This window comes from Bos mutus, chromosome 25 (genome assembly GCF_027580195.1).
Source record: "Bos mutus isolate GX-2022 chromosome 25, NWIPB_WYAK_1.1, whole genome shotgun sequence".
Classification (NCBI taxonomy): Eukaryota; Metazoa; Chordata; class Mammalia; order Artiodactyla; family Bovidae; genus Bos; species Bos mutus.
The window spans coordinates 3,595,517-3,614,780 of NC_091641.1; the positions used below are offsets into that span (position 1 = coordinate 3,595,517).

A 19,264-nucleotide genomic window follows, 5' to 3' on the forward strand; every position below is an offset into this window, starting at 1 on the left:
GGGGCGGGCCGGCGCCCTCCACACGGCAGCTGGGGCGTCCCCGACACGGAACGTGGGCTGACCTTAACTCTGCATCTATGGGGGGCAGGGCAGAAGTAGGTGGACAAGGTGTGAAGAGACAAAGGAGGCGCTCACCCCTGGCTGTCAGCACTGCTTGCTCCGTTGGTGGCTGCTTCTGGAGTGACACCAGAACTGCGGTCCGCTTCTCCTTCCTGCCCCCGGCCCGGTCCTCCCAGCACACATCCTCCTTGGGCAGCATCAGCCCAGAAAACTGGATACCTGGGCCCGACTCCCAGAGAGTCTGTGCCCCCGGGCCTGGCAGGGGCGCGGGCACTGGGAGTTTTGAGTGCCATGTGGAGAACCGCCCTCTGCGGCCGGCAGGCCCTGAGGACGAGGGGAAGGCTGAGCCCTCCCGGCGGACCCGGGAACACACAGCAGCTGGAGCGGGCGGGAAGGCGCTCAGGCTGCCTAAGCCGGCGGGACCCTCACAGAGGGGACGGAGTGAGCGCCTCCCCCGCGTCCGGTCTGTGGCTGGCTGGGAGCAGTCTCCCTTTCAGCACCTGTGGAGCCTTCAGAGGGCATGCCGGGGGCAGGTGAGGGTGGCCGCTGTCCACTCCGGGGGGTGTGGGCCCCACGCCGCCTGCCTCAGGCCCTGGCGACCCGCCAGGCTGCTCCCGGGCGTGCCTCTCCCTGGGAGAGCTCCAGCTGAGCCCCTCCGACCTCACCTGCCCCCAGCGTCCACACCTGCCTTTCCGGGAGGGGCAGGGCCGCGTGGCCTCCACACGGCGTGGGGCTGGCCTTTCAGCATTCCTTCAGCCCGAGAACCCCCGAGTCGTTGCATGCACACTCACTGAAGAAACGCACAGGCACACAAGGAACAAAATGATGCTTTTATTAAAAATCGAACCCATAGCACCTCTCTTCCTACAAGTGTTTTTGTTTTTAAAGGAGATCTAGTTTTCTGCACAATTTCAGAAAACGCGGCCAGGAAAAGTTCAGGACTGACCCAAGCCCCCGATAAACCAGCAGGTGAGGCTGACAGGGAACGAGGCGTGGCCGCCGACCAGTCCCAGGGTTCCCTCCTGATCCCACCTCTCGGACGGTCCACGTGGCAGATGCTGAGCCAGAGAGCGGCGTCTGGATATGCGGACCGACGACTCGCTGGGAGAAGCCACCCTAATCCTAACTACGCTGTGTGCCAGGAATTTGTAAAAACCGAAAACCATGCCATGAACCATTAGAACCATCACGCAAACATGCTGCGGTCCGGTCGCCGTCAAGGGCAAGGGCAGCATCAACAGGGCTTCGCGGAGTGCGTGCCGCCCCCCATGGTCTCCCCCAACGCTGCCCCACGGCTCGTTTTCCTCCATGACGGCGTGTACCAAGGGCTCCTTAAAATCATGGCTGGGGATGGGAGGGCCTCTCTTTGGGCTGATTTATTCAGAGGGAGGAGGTGCAGGAGATCCAGGAGACGTGCTCCACGGCCGCCAGGTGTGGGGACTGTCCACGGCCCTGCCCTGCCGCTCACCGCCTGGAAACCTGGGAGCCCCGGCGGGGGGAGGGGGAAGCCTGGGCAAACCCATCTCTGCTGCTCAGGCAGAGAGCGCGGCCCTGCGGCCGTGGTCCTCACGGGAAGGGCAGCTCGCCTGTCCATCGCCGGGCCCTGGATGGGGTCCCCGCGAGGCCGAGCGCTGCACATCTGCAGGGCATTGCTGCGGGAGCAGGCAGGAGAGGACAAGCCTCCTGCCTCCGTTAGAGAAATGGTGCCTGTCCTGGGTTCAGAACCAGGATTATAATCCAATATCCATTTCCCTATCATGTGATTTTGTTTTTTTTCCCTCCCTCAAGAGGAGAGGTTAGGAACCCACGCTTCTCAATGTCACACGGTCTGGAAGCTGAAATCTAACCAGAAACACCCAGTTCTCCCTTGGGTCCAGCGGCTCCCACGCCCCAGAGCCCTGGGACCACGGGGCCAGGCACCGGTGCCAGTGCCATGGCAGCCGCGAGCCGCAGCCTCAGGCCCATGGCAGCCGCGAGCCACAGCCTCAGGCCCACAGTTCCGTCCCGAAGACTGGGCTCCAAGCAGAGAGAACAGGAAGTGTGACGAGCCTGGGGAAAAGGCGCTGCTGTCACAAAACCCCAGAGCGGGACACACACCTCAAACCAAACTGTCCTTGTGCCAGGACATTCCGGCACTCTCCCGTCAGCTAGGCAAGGCTCCGTATGGCTTAGAGGGCAGAGCGCGAAGGCAGAGTGTGTCCACGTTCTCTGTCCACTGCTTGTCTCCCAAGAAATTCGAGGTGCAGCCCCGCGGCTTCCTGTCCACTCCCCGTCTGGGGCCCGAGAGGACAGAGGCCGGCCTGTCCAGGGAGATGGGGGGCTAGTCTTTGCAGGGGGAGGCTTTGGGCGGAGCATCCAGGATTTTTGGTTTAGAACGTTTCCCTTCACTCAGAGAAGGAAGGAGAGAAAGGAGAGATGGAGGGAGGGGGAGGGGGGCCAGGGGGAGGGGGATGGGTGGAGGAAGGGGGGGGGGCGGCAAGAAAGGAACTTTTCCACACCTCCTACCTCTACTTTTGGAGAAACCGAAAAGGGTTTTTTATCCAACACAAAACTCTAAAACAGAAAAGGTGTTTTTTTTTTCCTCACACAACACAAACTTTTCTTGGTCTCCTGGGGTCACACTCTGCAACTCCGAAAGCAGAGGGTCAAGATGGCCCTCTGCCCTGAGGAGGCGGGAAGAGGGAAGGAGAGACCCCACAGACCACCTGATACAGCCTGGCCCCGAGACAGGCTCCCTGCTGGCACTGGCCAGGCGCTGGCTCGGGGACAGGCCGGCCCCCCAGGAGGACGGACCGGCCCTGCTCCCCTGTGCTGGGGGGTGTGGACAGGCCCCTGCTGACCAGGCCGGTCACGGGGCCTTCCCACAGGCCCTGCGGGCACACCCTGGAAAATTCTAGACTGGGACCAGGGCTGGGGCTTGACCACCTGCACCTCCCCCTCACTGCACAAAAGCGATGTGACGCGCTGGGGGCGGGGCTATGATGCGCTGGGGGCGGGGCTACAGCTTGGACTCATTTTCAGAGCAGCTCAAGCTACTTCATTTAGCTAAAAATAAACGAAAACAAAATAATAACAATTACAGGGAAAAAAGGTTTCCAGAAAACCCGTTAAGGCGAAGAGCTGGCCGGGGGTCGGGGGCGGGACCACAGCGCTGCGCCAAGGAAGGGCACGACCACCCGCACGGGAGGGCCTGGGGGGCACAGGGCGGGGTGGGGGGGGACTGGGGACCCCATTTTCTCAGAGCCGTTCTGCTTTACTTGGAGACGCCGCGGCTCTGTCTTTCCCGCGGACAAAGCTAAACAATGAACAGAAAGGCACTGCAGACAGCTGAGACGCATTCATTTCATGTGGCATATTTTAAAAAAAGATAAAAAGATTTAAAAAATACTCTGGTTAACAATGCACACCTCTTACACAACCAGCGATTCTGCGGCCGCTGTCTCGTTTCCTCGGGGCGGGGCAGGCGGGCCTGTGCTGTGCACTTGGGAGGAGCTTGGGGGGGGGCGGTGGCGGGGGCAGGAGGTGGCTCCCAGATGGGACGCTTCCCGCTCCTGGATGATGGGGGTTGAAAGAAAGGACCGAAGCGGGAAAGCCCCGAGCATTTCACCCCTGGAATGAGCCTTGGCCTCTGCTGCCCTGTTGCCAGGAACTGTGAAGCCGGCTCCTCGCCTAAAGCTGCCGACTGAGGACATTTCAGAGACGGACACTCAAGGTCGGGAGGCCCCGGGCCCAGGTCAGACACCTGCTCCTCGCGCCGGGAGTCCCCGGTGGGCGCTGGTTCTCAGGCAGGAGGTAGAGCAGAGAGAGGAGAGGCCTGGAGGGCCCCCGCCCCCTCCCCCCAGCCTTCCCGGGCTGCACGATGGAGAAGCCAGGCCCCCAGGACTCAGGCCTTCCCAGGTCGGGGTGCCGAGCCCTTGCACCCGGCGAAACACACCTTCTCGTAAAAAGAAAAGAAAATCAAAGAAACCTGCTTCCTGCAGCGATGTTACAAAAAGCCAGTTAAAAAAACGTTCCTAATTGAAATCGTGTTCACAGGGGGTGAAATCAACCATCAGCGTCAGATCCTCTCAACCCAGCTCGAGCCCAGTTCCAGGAAGTGATTGTCTCGACACGGCCGCCGCTCAGCTCACACGAAGGACGAGAAGCCGGTGAGCGGAGTCCGGGCGCCGCGGGCCGCGGGCGCGAACACGGCGCTCTGCGTGGTGACCACCGCGCGCGGGGCCGGCCCAGCCTCCGCTCCCGCCACCGCCTCGTACCTGTGCGGGGCCGCGCCCGCGCGCCGCTTCCATGAGTTGTAGTAGGTGGGGTCGCTCAGGTAGTGGTTGACGAACGAATGCTGGGGTGGCGCGTCCTCGGACTCGGAGTCGGTGACCTGTGGGCGGACGGACGGACGGAACAGGCTCAGCCAGGCGGCCAGGGACAGGGGAGGCCCGGGGCTCAAGGAGCGCGTGGAAGGGGCCTGGCGTGGGAGGGTATGCGCGTGGTCTTGAAGGGGCGGCCCTGGCGGGAGGAGCGGCCACGGAGAATGGGGGGTGTCGAGGAGGGAGGGGGCCACGGGGGAGGGGGAGGGCCACACGGGGGTGGAGGGTGGGGGCTGGGGGCCACGGGGTGGGGGAGGGCCTCACGGGGTGTGAGGGGGCCACACGGGAGGGAGGGCCACATGGGGGTGGGGACTGGGGGCCACGGGGTAGGGGAGGGACACAGGGTCCGGGAGGGCCATGGGGGTGTGGGCCACGGGGGGGTGGGGGCCACAGGGCGGGGGAGGGACATGGGCGTGGGGGTGGCCGTGGGCAGCAGGGCTGAGCGGAGAGGAGTGGCCATCTAAGGCGGGTGGCACATCTCACCTGTTTGTCTCCCTTTTCTCTCTCCCCACCACCTGGGTGTGGACTACCCCAGGGCCCACCTCCACAAGACCACGGAGAGCTCAGTGTGTCCACGGGGGTCAAGCTGGGCAGCGGGAGCCAGCTCTTTCCTCCCAGAGGCTCTGCTCCCCTGCCTGTCCCTGTGCCTGAGCGGGTCCCAGGACATGAATCCACTGTACTCTGGCTTCAGGAGAGTCTGCACTCCAACCCCTCCCAGGACAGGTCTATGCAGCATCTCCTCTCTCACGACAGGTCTACACACCATCTCCTCTCTCAGGACATGTCTACACCCCATCCCCTCCCAGGATAGCTCTACACTCCATTCCCTACAAGGACAGGTCTACACACCATCTCTCTCAGGACAGGTCTACACTCCATCGCCTCCCAGGACAGGTCTACACTCCATCCCCTCCCGCAACAGGTCTGCGCTCCATCTCAAGGACCAGTCTATACTCCATCCCCTCTCAGGAGAGGTCTATACTCCATCTCCTTCCAAGGACAGGTCTACACTCCAACCCCTCCCAGGACAGCTCTACTCCATCTCCTTCCAAGGACTGGTCTACACTCCATCCCCTCCCAGATCAGGTTTACACAGCCCCCAGGGGATGCTCTGTGTTCTGTGGAGAATGCTGCAGTGCCCGGGAGTGTGGAAGGCCCAGGCACTGCAGACTGCCCGAGACTATGGCACAGGCCCCCAGACCGAGGGTCTGATGGTGAGCTCAGTCAGGGTGAGGAGACGGTGTCCTCCGTGGGACACATGCCACATCCATGCCGACCTCCGTGGGGAGGTTTCCAAGGACAGAGGCCCTAATTGAGTGTGGTGTCTGCTGTCCAATGTCCTGGGGCCCTTCCCTCTGCATCGCCAAGGGACCTGACCCCTCACCTCGGGGTCCCAGAGCAGCCAGTGGAGGAGGCGGGTGGCTCATGGAGGTTCAAGGTCAGTGAGCCAATGGGAACCCGCCCTGGGAGTTTTCCCGCCGCTCCTGGAAGAGCTGAGTGCTTCCCTGGGGGACGGGGCCGTGGGCCCACCAGGTGGCCCCCAAAGCCACTGCTAAGTCGCTTCAGTCGTGTCCGACTCTGTACGACCCCATAGACGGCAGCCCACCAGGCTCCCCGGTCCCTGGGATTCTCCAGGCAAGAATGCTGGAGTGGGTTGCCATTTCCTTCGCTGGGACACAACAAAACCATGGCACAGAATGGAGAGGGGAGACTCAGAGCTGTTCCTTCAGCTTCTCGCTGTTCCTCTAGGGAGAGGGCGAGTGCGCCCGCCCCATCTTGGGACACATGGGGCCATGGTGAAGGCCTCAGGGCTCCTGTTCAGGTCTCGCTTTCGCTTCCACGAGAAAGCACAGGATTAAAATGCCATTCCTTGTCCTGCTGCCTGCTCTGTTTATTGTTGATATGACATTATTATTTTTTAATGAGGATGTATTTTAGTGAGTTAGAATTATTGACAGAAAGGAAACGCTGCGGGGTCTTTTTTTTTCAAGTTTCCTGTGTGATGTGAGGTAGCGATGTGAGTCCGTTTCCCAGGAAACCGAGGAAGGCCAGCCTGTGATTGGATGAGTCTGCAGACCCGACCATGAGTTTCTAAAGGCGCGTGGATGCCTGGCAAGCAGCTAACAGAGATAATCCCAGGACTTCTGGTGCTGTGCTGGCAAGATGAAAGACTCCAATATTATTAGAGGATTAATTAAGTGAGAGGGGGCTGGTCTAAGTTGGCTGAAGCCAGAGAGACCTTGAAACCTGTTTCTGTGGATTTTGAAAATAATTTTTAAGATGTGATTTGAACAGTAGCCCTGATATAATTCGTAAGCAGCTGGGCGATAAAATGGAGAGAAAGCCCCTTATTTCTAAGTGGAGAAACATCAAGAGCCACAGCGTGTGTCCTGCGAGGCTGCTGGTCTAATTCAGAGCCACTCTGATCAGCCAGGTTCTCCTGCACCTGTGAGCCGGTTCTCAGAATTGTCACTCGAGTAACATTGCTGAAAATGGTTAAAAAACACCCCAGGGAGAAAATGACAGCATCACAATTTTTTTTTTCTTTCAGTGAAGTATTAGCTTTGCAGAAGAGCTTTTCCGGCAGAGAGCTCACAGGGTTTTTGCCTCTGGAGGAGAGGGTGGGCAGTAAGGGTGGGCAGGGGACCCCCTACCTGGCTCGTCAACCAACTACCAATACAAAAAATACTTCCAGAATGGCCAGAAGGAGCAGCAGGTCTTCCCCACAGTAGAACAGTGACTTAACTGGGGGAAAATCAAATTATCAACAATCATTTAGAGTCCCTGGAAATGGTGCCAAGGGCATATAGCAAATGGGGCAAGATTTATTGCAGAAAATCTAAAATCACTAAGAAGAGCAAGAGTCTGAGCTGCTTGAACTCTGACCTGCTCCCCCACCCCCAGCTGGGGTGACGGAAGCTCCACTTGGGGAGGGGGAGGCACATGTGGCCAAGAAGCCAGGGCCCCTCCCCTAAGACTCCAGGAATTTGGTTTGACCTGGAGGAGGAAGCCGCGGGCATCTCCCAGCCAGCTGCTTGTCCCCAGCTCCACGATGCAGAGGTATTCCTGGAGGTGTGGTCAGAGAACTGAGCTCCCCTCCTCATCGGGGCTGCTGGGAGGCTGGCCAACGTGCACCAGGTTGGCAGGCTGCCTCGCCCTCGTGGCTGGTGGAAGGAGCTCCATGCAGGGGGGCCGGGGCGCAGCCAGAAACCCAGGGGCGTCCATCCCCACCCAGTGCCTCACTGGTCACCATGGAGAAGGGGGCCGTTGTCCCCACCCCAGCTTTGGTGCTGTGACACAGAGGTCCTCATGGCGGGAGAGTCAGCCCTTCTGAACAGAGAGCTCCCAGCTCTGCCTCAGGGGAGTAGCTTTATTTGGACCATGGCATGCCTCAGGGCAGGTGTCCCTGCTGGCTCGGATGGTAAAGAATCTGCCTGCAGGGCAGGAGACCCAGGTTCAGCACCTGGGTCAGGAAGGTCCCCTGGAGAAGGGCATGGCTACCCACTCCAGTGTTCTTGCCTGGAGAATCCATGGACAGAGGAGCTGAACGTGGACATGACTGAGTGACTTAACACTTTCACTTTTCATGCCTCAGGGCATTGCTGGAAACTGTGGAGGCCTCAGGGGCGAGAAATGAAGAGCTAAGTCCTTGATAGCAGCAAGTGGAGCAATAAATGCGCCAGAGGTTTAACGGGAGGACCAGGCAAAGAGACAGCTGACGGGAGCCCTCTTGGGCTTAGAGAAGAATTCAGAGATTAACAACGTCCTGCTGCTGCCTGGGCTGTGATTGGATCCAACTGTGGAGTAATTTATACCCTGGAGCCTTGTCGAAAATAAGAGAGCTGCCAGGGAGAGGAGGTTAACAGCTGGGTGTGATACCAGCTGTGTGGGCCTTCCCAAACCTTAGTGGGGAGGTCAGAACAAGAGACAAGGGGATGCCTAGTGGAGATCTCAGTCGTCCCTGGTTATGGAAACCACATGCCTGCCCAAGGCCACACCTCGGAGGGGTGATGTCAGAGCGGACACGTTGCTGAGGACGTGGCTTCCCTAACTAGTCCAGACGAGTCACTGAACAAATAAGCCAACAACAATGACAACAGACAGAGGGGGTTGAATATGGGTATTCAAAGTGAATACAAGATACTATTTAAAATATGTTCTTGTTTTCAAAAAACAGCAAAGTGTGATACATACACAGGGGAAAAAAAGCAGGGAGCCTCAGATATTGGCAGGCAAAGAATTTAAAAGTAGCTATTATAATATGTTCAAAGAACTGAAGGAAACCATGTTTAAAGAATTAAAGTATGCTGACACTATCACACCAAGTGGAGAATATCAATAAAGAGATAGAAATGACTTAAAAGGACCGAATGAGAAGCTCCGGAGTTGAAAAATACCATAACCAAATGCAAAATTCACCGGGGGGCCTCAACAGTAGATCTGAGCTGACAGAGGAAGGACTCAGCGCACTTGGAGACAGACTGAGAGGCTGCTCGCCGTGGTCAGTCACTCAGTCACGTCTGGCTCTAGTCCAAGTGACCCTATGGACTGTAGCCCATCAGGCTCCTCTGTCCGTGGGATTTTTCAGGCAAGAACATTGGGGTGGGTCATGCAACTTGAAAAACAAAGAGAAAAGAATGAAAAAAAAATAAACACAGACCGGAACACCTGATAAGCGTGACAAAGCTGAGCGCAGCAGCCTGTGCGCAACGAGAACACGGGGTGAGAAGAGAGGGAAGCAGCAGAAAGACGGTTGAGAGTCACATGACTTAGAACTTCCCAAATCTGGTAAAAAAAAAATCAAGCAAACAAAAAAAACAACTGCATACTTAACAAGCTCAATATACCACAAGATAAACGGAACAAGAGCCACACCCAGACACGTCACAGTTACAGCTAAAATTCTGAAAGACAAAGGCAAAAGAAACTCTTGAAATCGAAGGGAGAAAAATGACTCATCCAGCCCAAGGGAATTCAAATTACGCTAACAGCTGACTTCTGGTCAGAAAAAATGGAGGACAGGAGGCAATGGGCAGGTGTTGAAAGAAGACTGTCAGTCACGAATCTTTTATTTGGCAAAACTGTTTTCATAAATGAAGATGAAATAGGACATTCTGAGATGAAAACAGAAAACTTAATTGCTGGCAGACCTGCCTTATAAGAAATACTCATGGAAGATGGTCAGATTGCAGGCCAGTGACACCAGAGAGCAGATCAAATCCGCACACACACAAGCAGCAACAAGATCATCACATAGGCAATTATAAAAGGCAGTGTAAGGACTTAGTCTCCTTTCTTCTCTTATCTGATTTAAAAAGCAATTTCCTAAAGCATTAGGTAATAATTATATTGTTGGGTCCACGATATAGAGAAATGTAACAATTACAGTGGAACACAAAGGTGGGGAGAAATGAGAACCAAAAATCGCAAACAGAAGGGTTAACGTGATAAGCTCCAATACTTGCTCACCTTTCTCCTCTCAACTTCTTTAAAAGGTACAGAATTCTGTACAGGTAGAAAGATGCATCCTTGGGTCTGTCACGAATATGGATGCGTATAATAATAAGCACAAATGGGGAGGAGAGAATAGATCTATACAAGAATAAAGTTTCTATATGTCACTGAGATTTAGAATAAATCTAAAGCACATACTAATACGAGGGCAATCACTATAAAAAGCAACTGAAAAAATATAGTAAAAGCAAAACAAGGGAATGAAAATATCCCCCGGATATACACTAGAAAGTAGGCGCTTAACAACAGCAGCAAAATGACAGTGAAGGAAAAACACAGAAGCAGAGATACGAGGCTGATGGACGGCAAGCAGCAAGCGGCAGGCCTAACTCTGGAGTCAGCAGCAACCACACTAACTGTGAATGGATCAAACAACCTGGTGAGCAGGAGGCACTGCAGGATGAATGAGACGGCATGATCCAACTGTATGCTGTCAACAAGAGACACATTTCAGATCCAAGGCTTCAAACAAGTTGAGAGTGAAGTGATGGAAATGATATGCCATGTGCACAGGAACCAAAAGAGAGCCGGAGCGACTGTGCTGATGTCAGGCCAAACAGACGAAAAACTGTGAGTGGAGACCAAGAGGGACATGCTATACTGAAAAAGAGTCTGTCCACCATGAAGACACCACAGCTACAGACAGACACGCATCTGCAAACAGAGCCCCCAGGTACAGGAGATTAAAGCTGCCGGAAACGGAGAGAGACGTAGAGAATGTTGACAGTAACTGTTGGAGACCTCGGTACGTTAACAGATGGCGGAAAGATCGAGAGTGTGGAAGGCGTGAACGGCACGATAAATCAACTGGACGTGGCAGACACACACGGAACTCTCCACACAGCAACAGCAGAGCAACACGGCCTTTTCAAGGGGGTTCTTACAGCACAGGCCAGATGCTGCCCGCAAGACAAGACTCAATAAATATAAGAGGGCTGGAGATATACAAAGTATGTTCTTTGACCACAGCGGGATAAAATTAAAAACCATTAACAGCAGAAAATTTGGGAAGCTCATAAATGTGAGGAAACTAAAAACACACACCTAAATAGCCTATGCGGTGAAGACGTGAACTGTGCAGTGTGTGAATGACATCTCAGTCTGGTTAAGAGACCAGACTAGTTCAAAGGAAAGGCTCCCATCAGAGCTGGCACTTCCAAGACCCCATGAATCTGCCTACAACTCTCCCAGGTTGTAAGGTTCAAAGCTGGGCCCCAGGAAGACGACAGAGCACAGAATTCTGGGGGAAAAGACGGGCCTCACTGCATCTACCCGAGAACTCAGGAGCAGACGGGGAGCCCAGGAACGTGAGTTCTTAGCCTGGACTCCCGGAGCCTTCACAGGAGGTGCCCGCCCACCACAGGCTTTGGGGGGCCTGGAACCCCAGGTTCAAGGTGACATGCCTTGGTAGAGACGGCGTCCGCACTTTTGATCAACTTTCTAGAACCAGAAAGTGTTAGGACCCGCAAAGCATCTGTGGGAATCCCGGAAGGAGCCTCTTCCTCCAGGCACAGGGCATGCCATGGCCCGCCCTCACTCAGCCATGCGTCCCGGGCTAGGAGAACTCGGCTGGCCTGGTGGGAGGGACGGAAGGGAGCCCGCCGCCTGGGTCTGCATCCAGGTCCACCCAGGAGTGCGTGTCTGGGGAAGACACTCAAAACCCGGCAAGCCTCAGCTCTCCCACCTGTTACGTGAGGATCCGAACGGCCTCCTTGCAGGATTTAGAGTGCATTTCCCATCCCTCTCGCCTCCTACCCTCACCCGCTCCCTTCTTCCCTTCTTGCTGCCTCCTTCCCCGTGTCTGTGTGTGCATGAGTGCACACGTGTATGCATACATGCATGTATAGGCCTAGCGCCCGCAGGCATCTAATGATCCTCCATGCGAATCAGCTGGATCTGACTCGCAAAACACCCCCGTGTGTGAGAGGACAGACAGACTGGCCCGTGTTTAACCCATTTTGAGCATGCTTTTATGAACAAATAGTCAGAATCCATGAATTTCCAGTCCTGGCAGTGCTGGGAATGGCCTCTGTGGCCCGGGTGTTGGGTGGGAGAAGAGGGGAAGGGCGGGGGTCAGTGGGCCCTGCAAGATGAGGGTGAGGGTGCATGTGTGGGGTGGCCTCGGCCTTAGGGGTGTCCTGGGGACACGGACGAGAACCGCCTGCCTCCAGGCCTGGCTGAGGAAGCACTCAGCACTTAGCCCAAGTGGAGCTGGAAAGCCCGCGAGGCAGCACAGGGTTGCTGTGAGCATCGTCCACGATGCTCTTCGAGCCCAGGAAGGTGGGGGCGGGCGCTGCCTCTGACCGCTGACCGGGAAACGCTGGACGGCAGCCCACCCCTTCCCGACGCGCCGTCTTTGGGACCAGTGGCTGGAAAAGGCCGCGGCCTCCTCGTCAGGAAGCTGGGCTCAGCGTTCTCGCTTTTCCCTCCACAGACAGCCCCTCGCGCGGACACAGCGCTCCTCCTGCACGCCGGCAGGGTGGCTTGCCGCTTCCAGGAGCCCACGGCTGCGGCGCAGACGGGCAGCCGGCGCCCGCGTCCACGGAGCATGGAGGCCGAGCGGCCCGGCCACTGGGCCCCCTGCCTGGGGGCTGGCCCGTGTGGGCTCCTACACAAACCACAGTTTGAAAGAAGCCGTTTAATTGAGCCTGAGGGTGCAATCAGTCCTAAACTCAGGTCAAAATGAAGGTGAGACTTATTTTAGATTAAATATTGATTTAGAGTGTGAATGCCAAGCGGTGGGGTGGGCCTGCGTGTCTGGCAAACAGCTTGGTGAATTCGTCCCTGTCGCAGCGTCTCTGAAACCCCGTGGTCAGGACTGGGCGCCAAGCTCCCTAACTGCGTCCGCTGGTTCGCTCCTGTGAGATGGGCTCGTGGGGAAGGGGCTTCCCCGTGGAAGTGGGGCTCCTCACGGCGCCCCCACGGCTCCCTCCAGGGAATGTCCCCTCCCAACACAGAGACCTTGCCCAGGACGGGCCCAGCCCCGCAGTCAGTGCCCAGGCATCAAGATGTGTGGGGCGGGGTCCTGGGGCTCACGGCTGGAGGCTGATACCCCTCGGGGGCGGGGTCTCCCTGGTCCCGGGGCTCCCGCCCTGCTCCGGTGACCCCGGTAACTGACCCAGCGGTGCTGTGACCAAAGCCCGCGCTGGCGCACAGGAGGCTGGCGGGAGGGGAAGCCCCTGTCTGGCGTGGGCGGGGGTCCAGGTTCTACCAGTAGGGTGGGTTCGGGCCCCCGTTACCCCTCGGGGGTCCAGAGGCCACCACGTTCCCTGGTGACCTTCAGGTCGGCCAGGTCTCTTTCTGAGCGCAGAGCTAAGCAAGGAGGTTTGCGAACCCAAAGTCCACTCTGGACCAGGGACTGATCGGGGAGGTGGCCTCGCGCACCAGAGACGAGCATGGACCCTCCCCGTCCGGGAAGGGGCGCCCTCTGTCCCGGCTCTGCCTGCTCCGAGCCTGTGTGTGTGTGGAGACGCGGCTGAGACCAGGGCAGGGCCCCGGGGCGACGGGAGGGGCCGCAGCCCGCAGCAGGGCGCGGGCACCCACCTCGGACTCCGTGGCGTCGCCCGGCTTCTCCTGGAGGGCCCCGCTCTCGGTCAGCGCGGCGCCGTTGTACTTGTTGCAGAGGTCTTCGTCGGAGTAGTGCAGCCCGCCGGGGCTCGGCCGGGGCGGGGACCTGGGGGACGGCACACCAGTCAGCCCCGCCTCCTGGCCCGCCCCCTGGCCTCATCGCGGCTGCGTCGAGAGGAAAGCCACGCACAGCCTCTGGCACCGTTTCGGTGCCACGCAAGCAGTTCCCAGGCCGCCCACAGCTTCCAGTGACGCCCGGAGGGGCCGGAGGTTCCCCAAGACCAGGTCCCTACACCTGAGACCTGCCTCTTTATCTCTAGAAACGTCCTTAAACCATTCCTAGCACCCGCCCTCCTGCCCTGGGATTCGGGGGGACTCGTGGGCGTGGGCCTGGCCGGCGTGGGCCCTGGGGTGGGTGCTGCAACCCTACCTGGTCCCATTCTTCTTGGAGAAGGTGTTCTTGACGTTGAGGTGGCGGCTGTTTAGCTCCAAGGCGGCAAACCCTCCGTTGTCCAGGGTCACGGACTCCTCCATGTTGGAGATGCTCTTACCTACATATGGGCGGAGGCGGCGCAGATGCGCGTCAGGAAATGGACGTCAGGGGTCCAGCCCCGAGCCTCGTGGAGCCGGGCAGGCTGCCCAGGGTGCTCCGGACCGCCTGCTGGACGAGCCCCAGGCCTGGCGACCCGAGTCAGCGCCCAGGGCAGGCGGAGTCAGGCTGGGGTGTACGGCTACACGTCAACCGTGGAGCAAAACGATATTAGCATTTTGGTGTTTCTTTTCCTTGATGCCAAAATCAAGTTGTTGTTGTTGTTGTTGTTTTATCAGTGTCTTATTAAAGAATAGTCAGAGTGCATGAACCTTTTACACCATTGAGGATATTCAATAAATGTCACAATAAAGGCCCAGTCAGAACAAGGAAGTAAGTGGAGGGTAAACATTTAAGGGGGAGGGCTCGAGGGTGCAGGGTCTTTTTCCTGCAGTGATGAACATGCTCCAGAACCAACTGTGGTGATGGTCACACATGTCTGTGAATGTCTGTAACTAAAAATCACTAAAAAATGAGTTCATCAGTACATATCAAAGCAGAGTCTACAATCTGCTAGCCAAGCAAAGCCGTAAGTAACCAGGGGGACTGCAGAGCTCCCGGCGGCCCCTGCCTCGCTCGGCATGAGAGTTGGTCCTCACTGCTGTCCCCCTGCCCAGGCTGGCCTCCCCTGCCCTTCCCATCTCCCCCTGCCCCTGCCCAGGGAGCCCCTTCCCCCCACCCCCTCCTTCAGATCACAGCTCAAGGGTGGTGAGACCGGAGAGGACGTTCCGGAGCCCTGAGGTCTCCTCCCTGTGTCGTTTCTCCATGCGGTGCCCGTCACCACCTCTCCGTTTTGTCCTGAGAGCTGGCTGGCTGGCTTCCTGCAGTCCTGTCTGCCTCCCTGCTAGGCTGTGAGCTCTCGGAGGCACAGACCCAGGGATGCTCACACAACCTTGTTCTTGGTGAGGTCCCAGCCCCCGGGACACTGCCCGAGCACACACCAGGGGCTTCACGCATGTTTTGTTGAATTCACCAGCATTTCCTATCCCAAGGATCCTGTCTGCCGGGGACCCCACAGCCCTCCGCTCGCCTCGGTGTTCTGCTTGTGTGCAACGGGGAAAGCCAGCAGCACGCAGATAGCAGCAGATGAAAGAGGAAGTCGCCTGCTCGTCGGGGTTGGGGTTGATGGGAGGCGAGCAGGTGAATATTATACTCAGAGAGGAAGTCTGATCTTGTACAAGAGAGCGTGTCGTCCGGGAGGGGTGGAACGAGGCTGCAGCACAGTGGTTTGGGCTCTGCGTGTCTCCTGGGCGGGCAGGGAGACATTCTGGTGGACAACTTTTTTTTTTCTTTTTTTCTGGGCATTAATGATGATGTTAAGTGAACGCTCCAGGGTGAGGCTGAGGATTGGAAGCTGCAGGTCAGATTGGACTCTGCGGTCTGCTTCCCAGATGGAGAGGGAGAGGAGGGAAGGCAGGGCGACTTTCTCTGCACCAGACGTGGGATTCTGGGATTCTGTAATAGCATTAACTCGGGAAAATGACATGCCATTCATACACTGTAAATCCCGCAGGAATCAAATCTGATTTACGAACACTTGTTAGAAGTGAATTTACACAGAAAAAAATAAATCCTTTCTTGGAGGAATGAATGGCTCAACGTTACAGAAGCAAATGGCAGGCACTTTAGGGCCTCCTGGTTTTATTAACCCTCTTGGTGCAGGGACTACAGTGCTGGGGGCTGCGGTCGGGGCATCTGAGGCCCCTTTCACAGAGGACCGTTTCCAGCACCCTGGAAGGTTCCCTCCCTGTTTATACTTCTGCACTAAGAACACCCACCATCCTGCCTTCTAGAAACATCCATTCATTAGGCTGCTCCTGACCTTCCTGTAAAGCAAGCCACGCTGTCTGTGCCCTTCCATGGCCGGCTCTGCCCACGTTCATTTGTCCATTTTTCTAGTGATGGGGACTCTCTCGGCTGTGGACACTCACTGAGCACTTGCTCCACGCCAGGCCCAGCCGTGCTGGGAAAACGGGGCCCAGGCTGCAGAAGGCTCAGAGCCGGGGTGCGGGCCCAGGCAGCACTCGCCCCATCGTGAGAAGGGCTGGACCACAGACCCGACTAACCATCCTGAGTGGCACCGAGGCAACTGAGCCGCACCCCGATGGCTGTTCTTGTGATACTGAAGGGGCCATTTCTCATCTCTTGAACACTTTCCACTTTTTTTTTTTGAAGGTCCTAGCAGTATTTACATATTGCATCCATGTGTTTAAATTTACCAGTTAAAGTTAGCACACCTTTAAATCTCTGGGTGGAAAGAGATATGATATAAAAACAGCAATCAGTGAGTGCTCCGTCGCTCAGTCGTGTCCGACTCTTTGTGACCCCATGGACTGTAGCCCACCAGGCTCCTCGGACCATGGGATTCTCCCGGCAAGAATACTGGAGTGGGTTGCCATTTCCTTCTTCCACTTTCCACATTTTAATCATACTAAAAACCACTCCTGCATTTGAGCAGCTGCAGAAATGGGAACAGACTCTCAGGGGCCGAAGGATCAGGGGCCGAAGGATAAGGGACACGTGGCCTGTGTGAGGGCAGAGCCGGCCAGACGCCGGTGCCCAGAGCCCCGGTTTCCTGCCTCCAGAGGGACGTGTGCCTGTCTTAGGGACTGAAATGCAGCGTGGTGTGGGCACCCCAGACCCAGGAGGGACAAGCCCGACGTCTCGGCCCCAGGTCCCCGGGGGAGGCGGGGGCGTCCCCACCTGTGCCGCAGTTGCGGTACTTCTTGCTCTGGCCGTGCAGCAGCAGCGAGAACACCACCAGCAGGATGACCAGCAGACTGGAGAGCGCCATCACCAGGAGGAACCACCACTGCTCGTAGAAGGGCGTCTCCACCTTAGCTGCAGGGCGACAGGCGCACGGTTACATGGACAGAAAATCTGTCCCCGCCGTGACCGGGGTGGGGGGACCCCTGCCTGGTCTGGGTTGTCCTGGGCAGATCCACTGGTTTCCCGGAGAAGAAGCTCTGGGTCCACTGTCTCTCGGGCCTGGGGTCCCCTCGCCCCCGCTGCCCCCACCCCAGGCCTTGGCCAGCAAACTTACATTCTCCCAGTTTTATCTGTAGTCTGGGTTACAGGGAGGGAGGGACAGAAGTGCCCGGCCTTGCTCGTCTCTCCCAGTATGGGGGCTTTCTCCTGAGACACCTGCAAACCCCCTGGCCGCCCCTGTTCCCGCTGCCACCACCTGGTCTCACCACCTCCGCCTGCCAGCAGAACCCCCGCTGAATCCTTGACATCGCAAGGAGTTCTCGGGTGGAAAGTTGGCCCCTCCTGCAAGTGCTGCGCCCACGAGCCTGGCTGCCCTCAGTCTAAGCCTGGGAGCCCCATGACCAACCCCTCTGGGCCGAGAGCTGGATGCGCCCACACCCTCCCAGGAACCTCTGCTCACACGCTGCGGCTGGGGGGCCTGTCTGCTACCTGTCGGCCTCCTCTGCCGCACCAGGGCTCCCCACCCACGGAAGCTGGGGCTGTGTTCTATGTATTTTGTGCCCCCAGCAAAACTGAGAGTTACTTTGAAGGAGGATTGTCTTCTTCCTCATGTTTTATTCTGTTTACTAAGGAGAGAGAGATGGGAGTCGCTCTTTGCCAGGTGCCGGATGGCCCTGGGGTCCCCTCGTGCCATCCACCTGCTTCCCTGTTGGGGGCATTGGATGTGTGGGACAGGACGGGAGCCCCAAGGTCTGCCGCCCAGAAGCAGAAACCCACCGGAAGGGTCTCAGCGGACGGACGTGAAGCGTGTGCGCCCTGCCAGCAAGCAGAAGTCCTCTCTGGCTACTGCGACAGTCCAGGGAGGGAGCCTTGGCAGGCGGCAGCGCTTTAGATCCGACACGCATGAGCTGGATTTCAGAGGGATGTGTGAACCACGGTGCCCACGGCCCCGAGGACCGGGAGCCGTGTTCTTACGTAGGAACCAGCCTCTGCCGTCCCCTCTGCGTGTGCGATTGCAAGCCCTGTGCATTTGGAACTGCTTTTTGTAATTTTTTATATGTGGTCAAGGGAGGCAAACCCTGAATTGCTGGACGGAGTGATGGGCTTCCTTATTCCATTCTCTCTACTTTGGGGTGTGTTTACAAGTTTCTTCATAAAGACGAAGTAGAAAAGGTAGATTTGGTCTTCCTGCTTATTTTTCATTAAACAAGTGAGTGGTGCCCAGGCTGTCCCTCTCACCAAGCGCCCCTGAAATCCACGGTGCTCCCAGACCAGGAGGCGTGGGGCCTGGGTGCCCATGGACGCTCCCCTCCCTCCAGGCCCACTCAAGGAAAGGATGAAGGATGTTTCCAATTTAAACAAGCGCAGTCAGCAGCTTAAACAGATGTGACTACGGGGATGGGGAACATATTTGTCTTGATTGGAAGGAAGGCTCGTGGTTTCTGGCCCAGAATCGGCTTGCGACCTCCAAACGTCTCTGCAGCCAGCTCCCTTCTCAAGTCGGCTCCAGGTGGTCGGCCTGCAGCCACCCCCACATCTAGAGCCTGGCTTGCAATCTCGGCGGCGTGGAAGGACCACCTTGGAGCTAGAAAATCATCAGGCCCAGACCCGTAACCCCCGTGACGCAACTGCTGTCCGGGGTGGGGCCCTGAACGACTGTTTTCTAACTGTTCCCGAGGGTGGCCCCTAAGGTGCAGCTGGGGTGGAGGCCCACTCCTCACCTGCGCCCGGGGCCCCAGGACCGGGTCCAGGCCGCGTAACCAGCCTGCCCCACAGCTGGTCCCCCCACTGCTCCCCCAGCCTCATGCAGGCTCTCCCTTCCCTGCGGCCATCCCCCTGCACCCTTCAAGACCCAGGCCCAGGGCCGTCACTTCCTCCCGGCGGTCACACCCCTCGTCACATCACTGGTGAGGACGGGGTCTGTCGGCACCGACACTTGAGCTCCAGGTAAAGGAGCCTGGCCGCCCCCTCCATGTCTGTGCTACCCCCATGGCTGAGCCGGGGCTGACACTGGAGCCGGCAGCCCTTGGCCTCCAATCTCAGGCACCGGGGCACCGGGCCCCTCGGCCAGCATCCCTCAAGGATGCCTGGGCTGACACAACCACGTGTCCAGGGCTCGCACTGTCCCCGATGGCGGCTGGGGACAGGCAGGTTGGTGCAATCTTGCTTTTCAACTTTCGGCTCAACAGTAAGGACGCATCTGCTAACAGAGGGTCTCAGGCTGCACTTTGCAGGGGACGTCTTC

General features: G+C 57.6%; 1 protein-coding gene across 1 annotated transcript in view; it reads right to left on the reverse strand.

Moving 5' to 3' along the window:
* Positions 1-893: 893 nt before the first annotated feature.
* SDK1 (sidekick cell adhesion molecule 1) overlaps positions 894-19,264 on the reverse strand; it is a 743,568-nt gene continuing 725,197 nt past the window's right edge. The window contains exons 44-47 of the mRNA XM_070363134.1: positions 16,795-16,932; positions 13,933-14,053; positions 13,479-13,608; positions 894-4,432 (exon numbers count right to left, since the gene is read on the reverse strand). Coding sequence (XP_070219235.1) covers positions 4,187-4,432; positions 13,479-13,608; positions 13,933-14,053; positions 16,795-16,932 — 635 coding nt within the window. The 3' untranslated portion in view covers positions 894-4,186. The remainder of the gene's footprint in view (positions 4,433-13,478; positions 13,609-13,932; positions 14,054-16,794; positions 16,933-19,264) is intronic.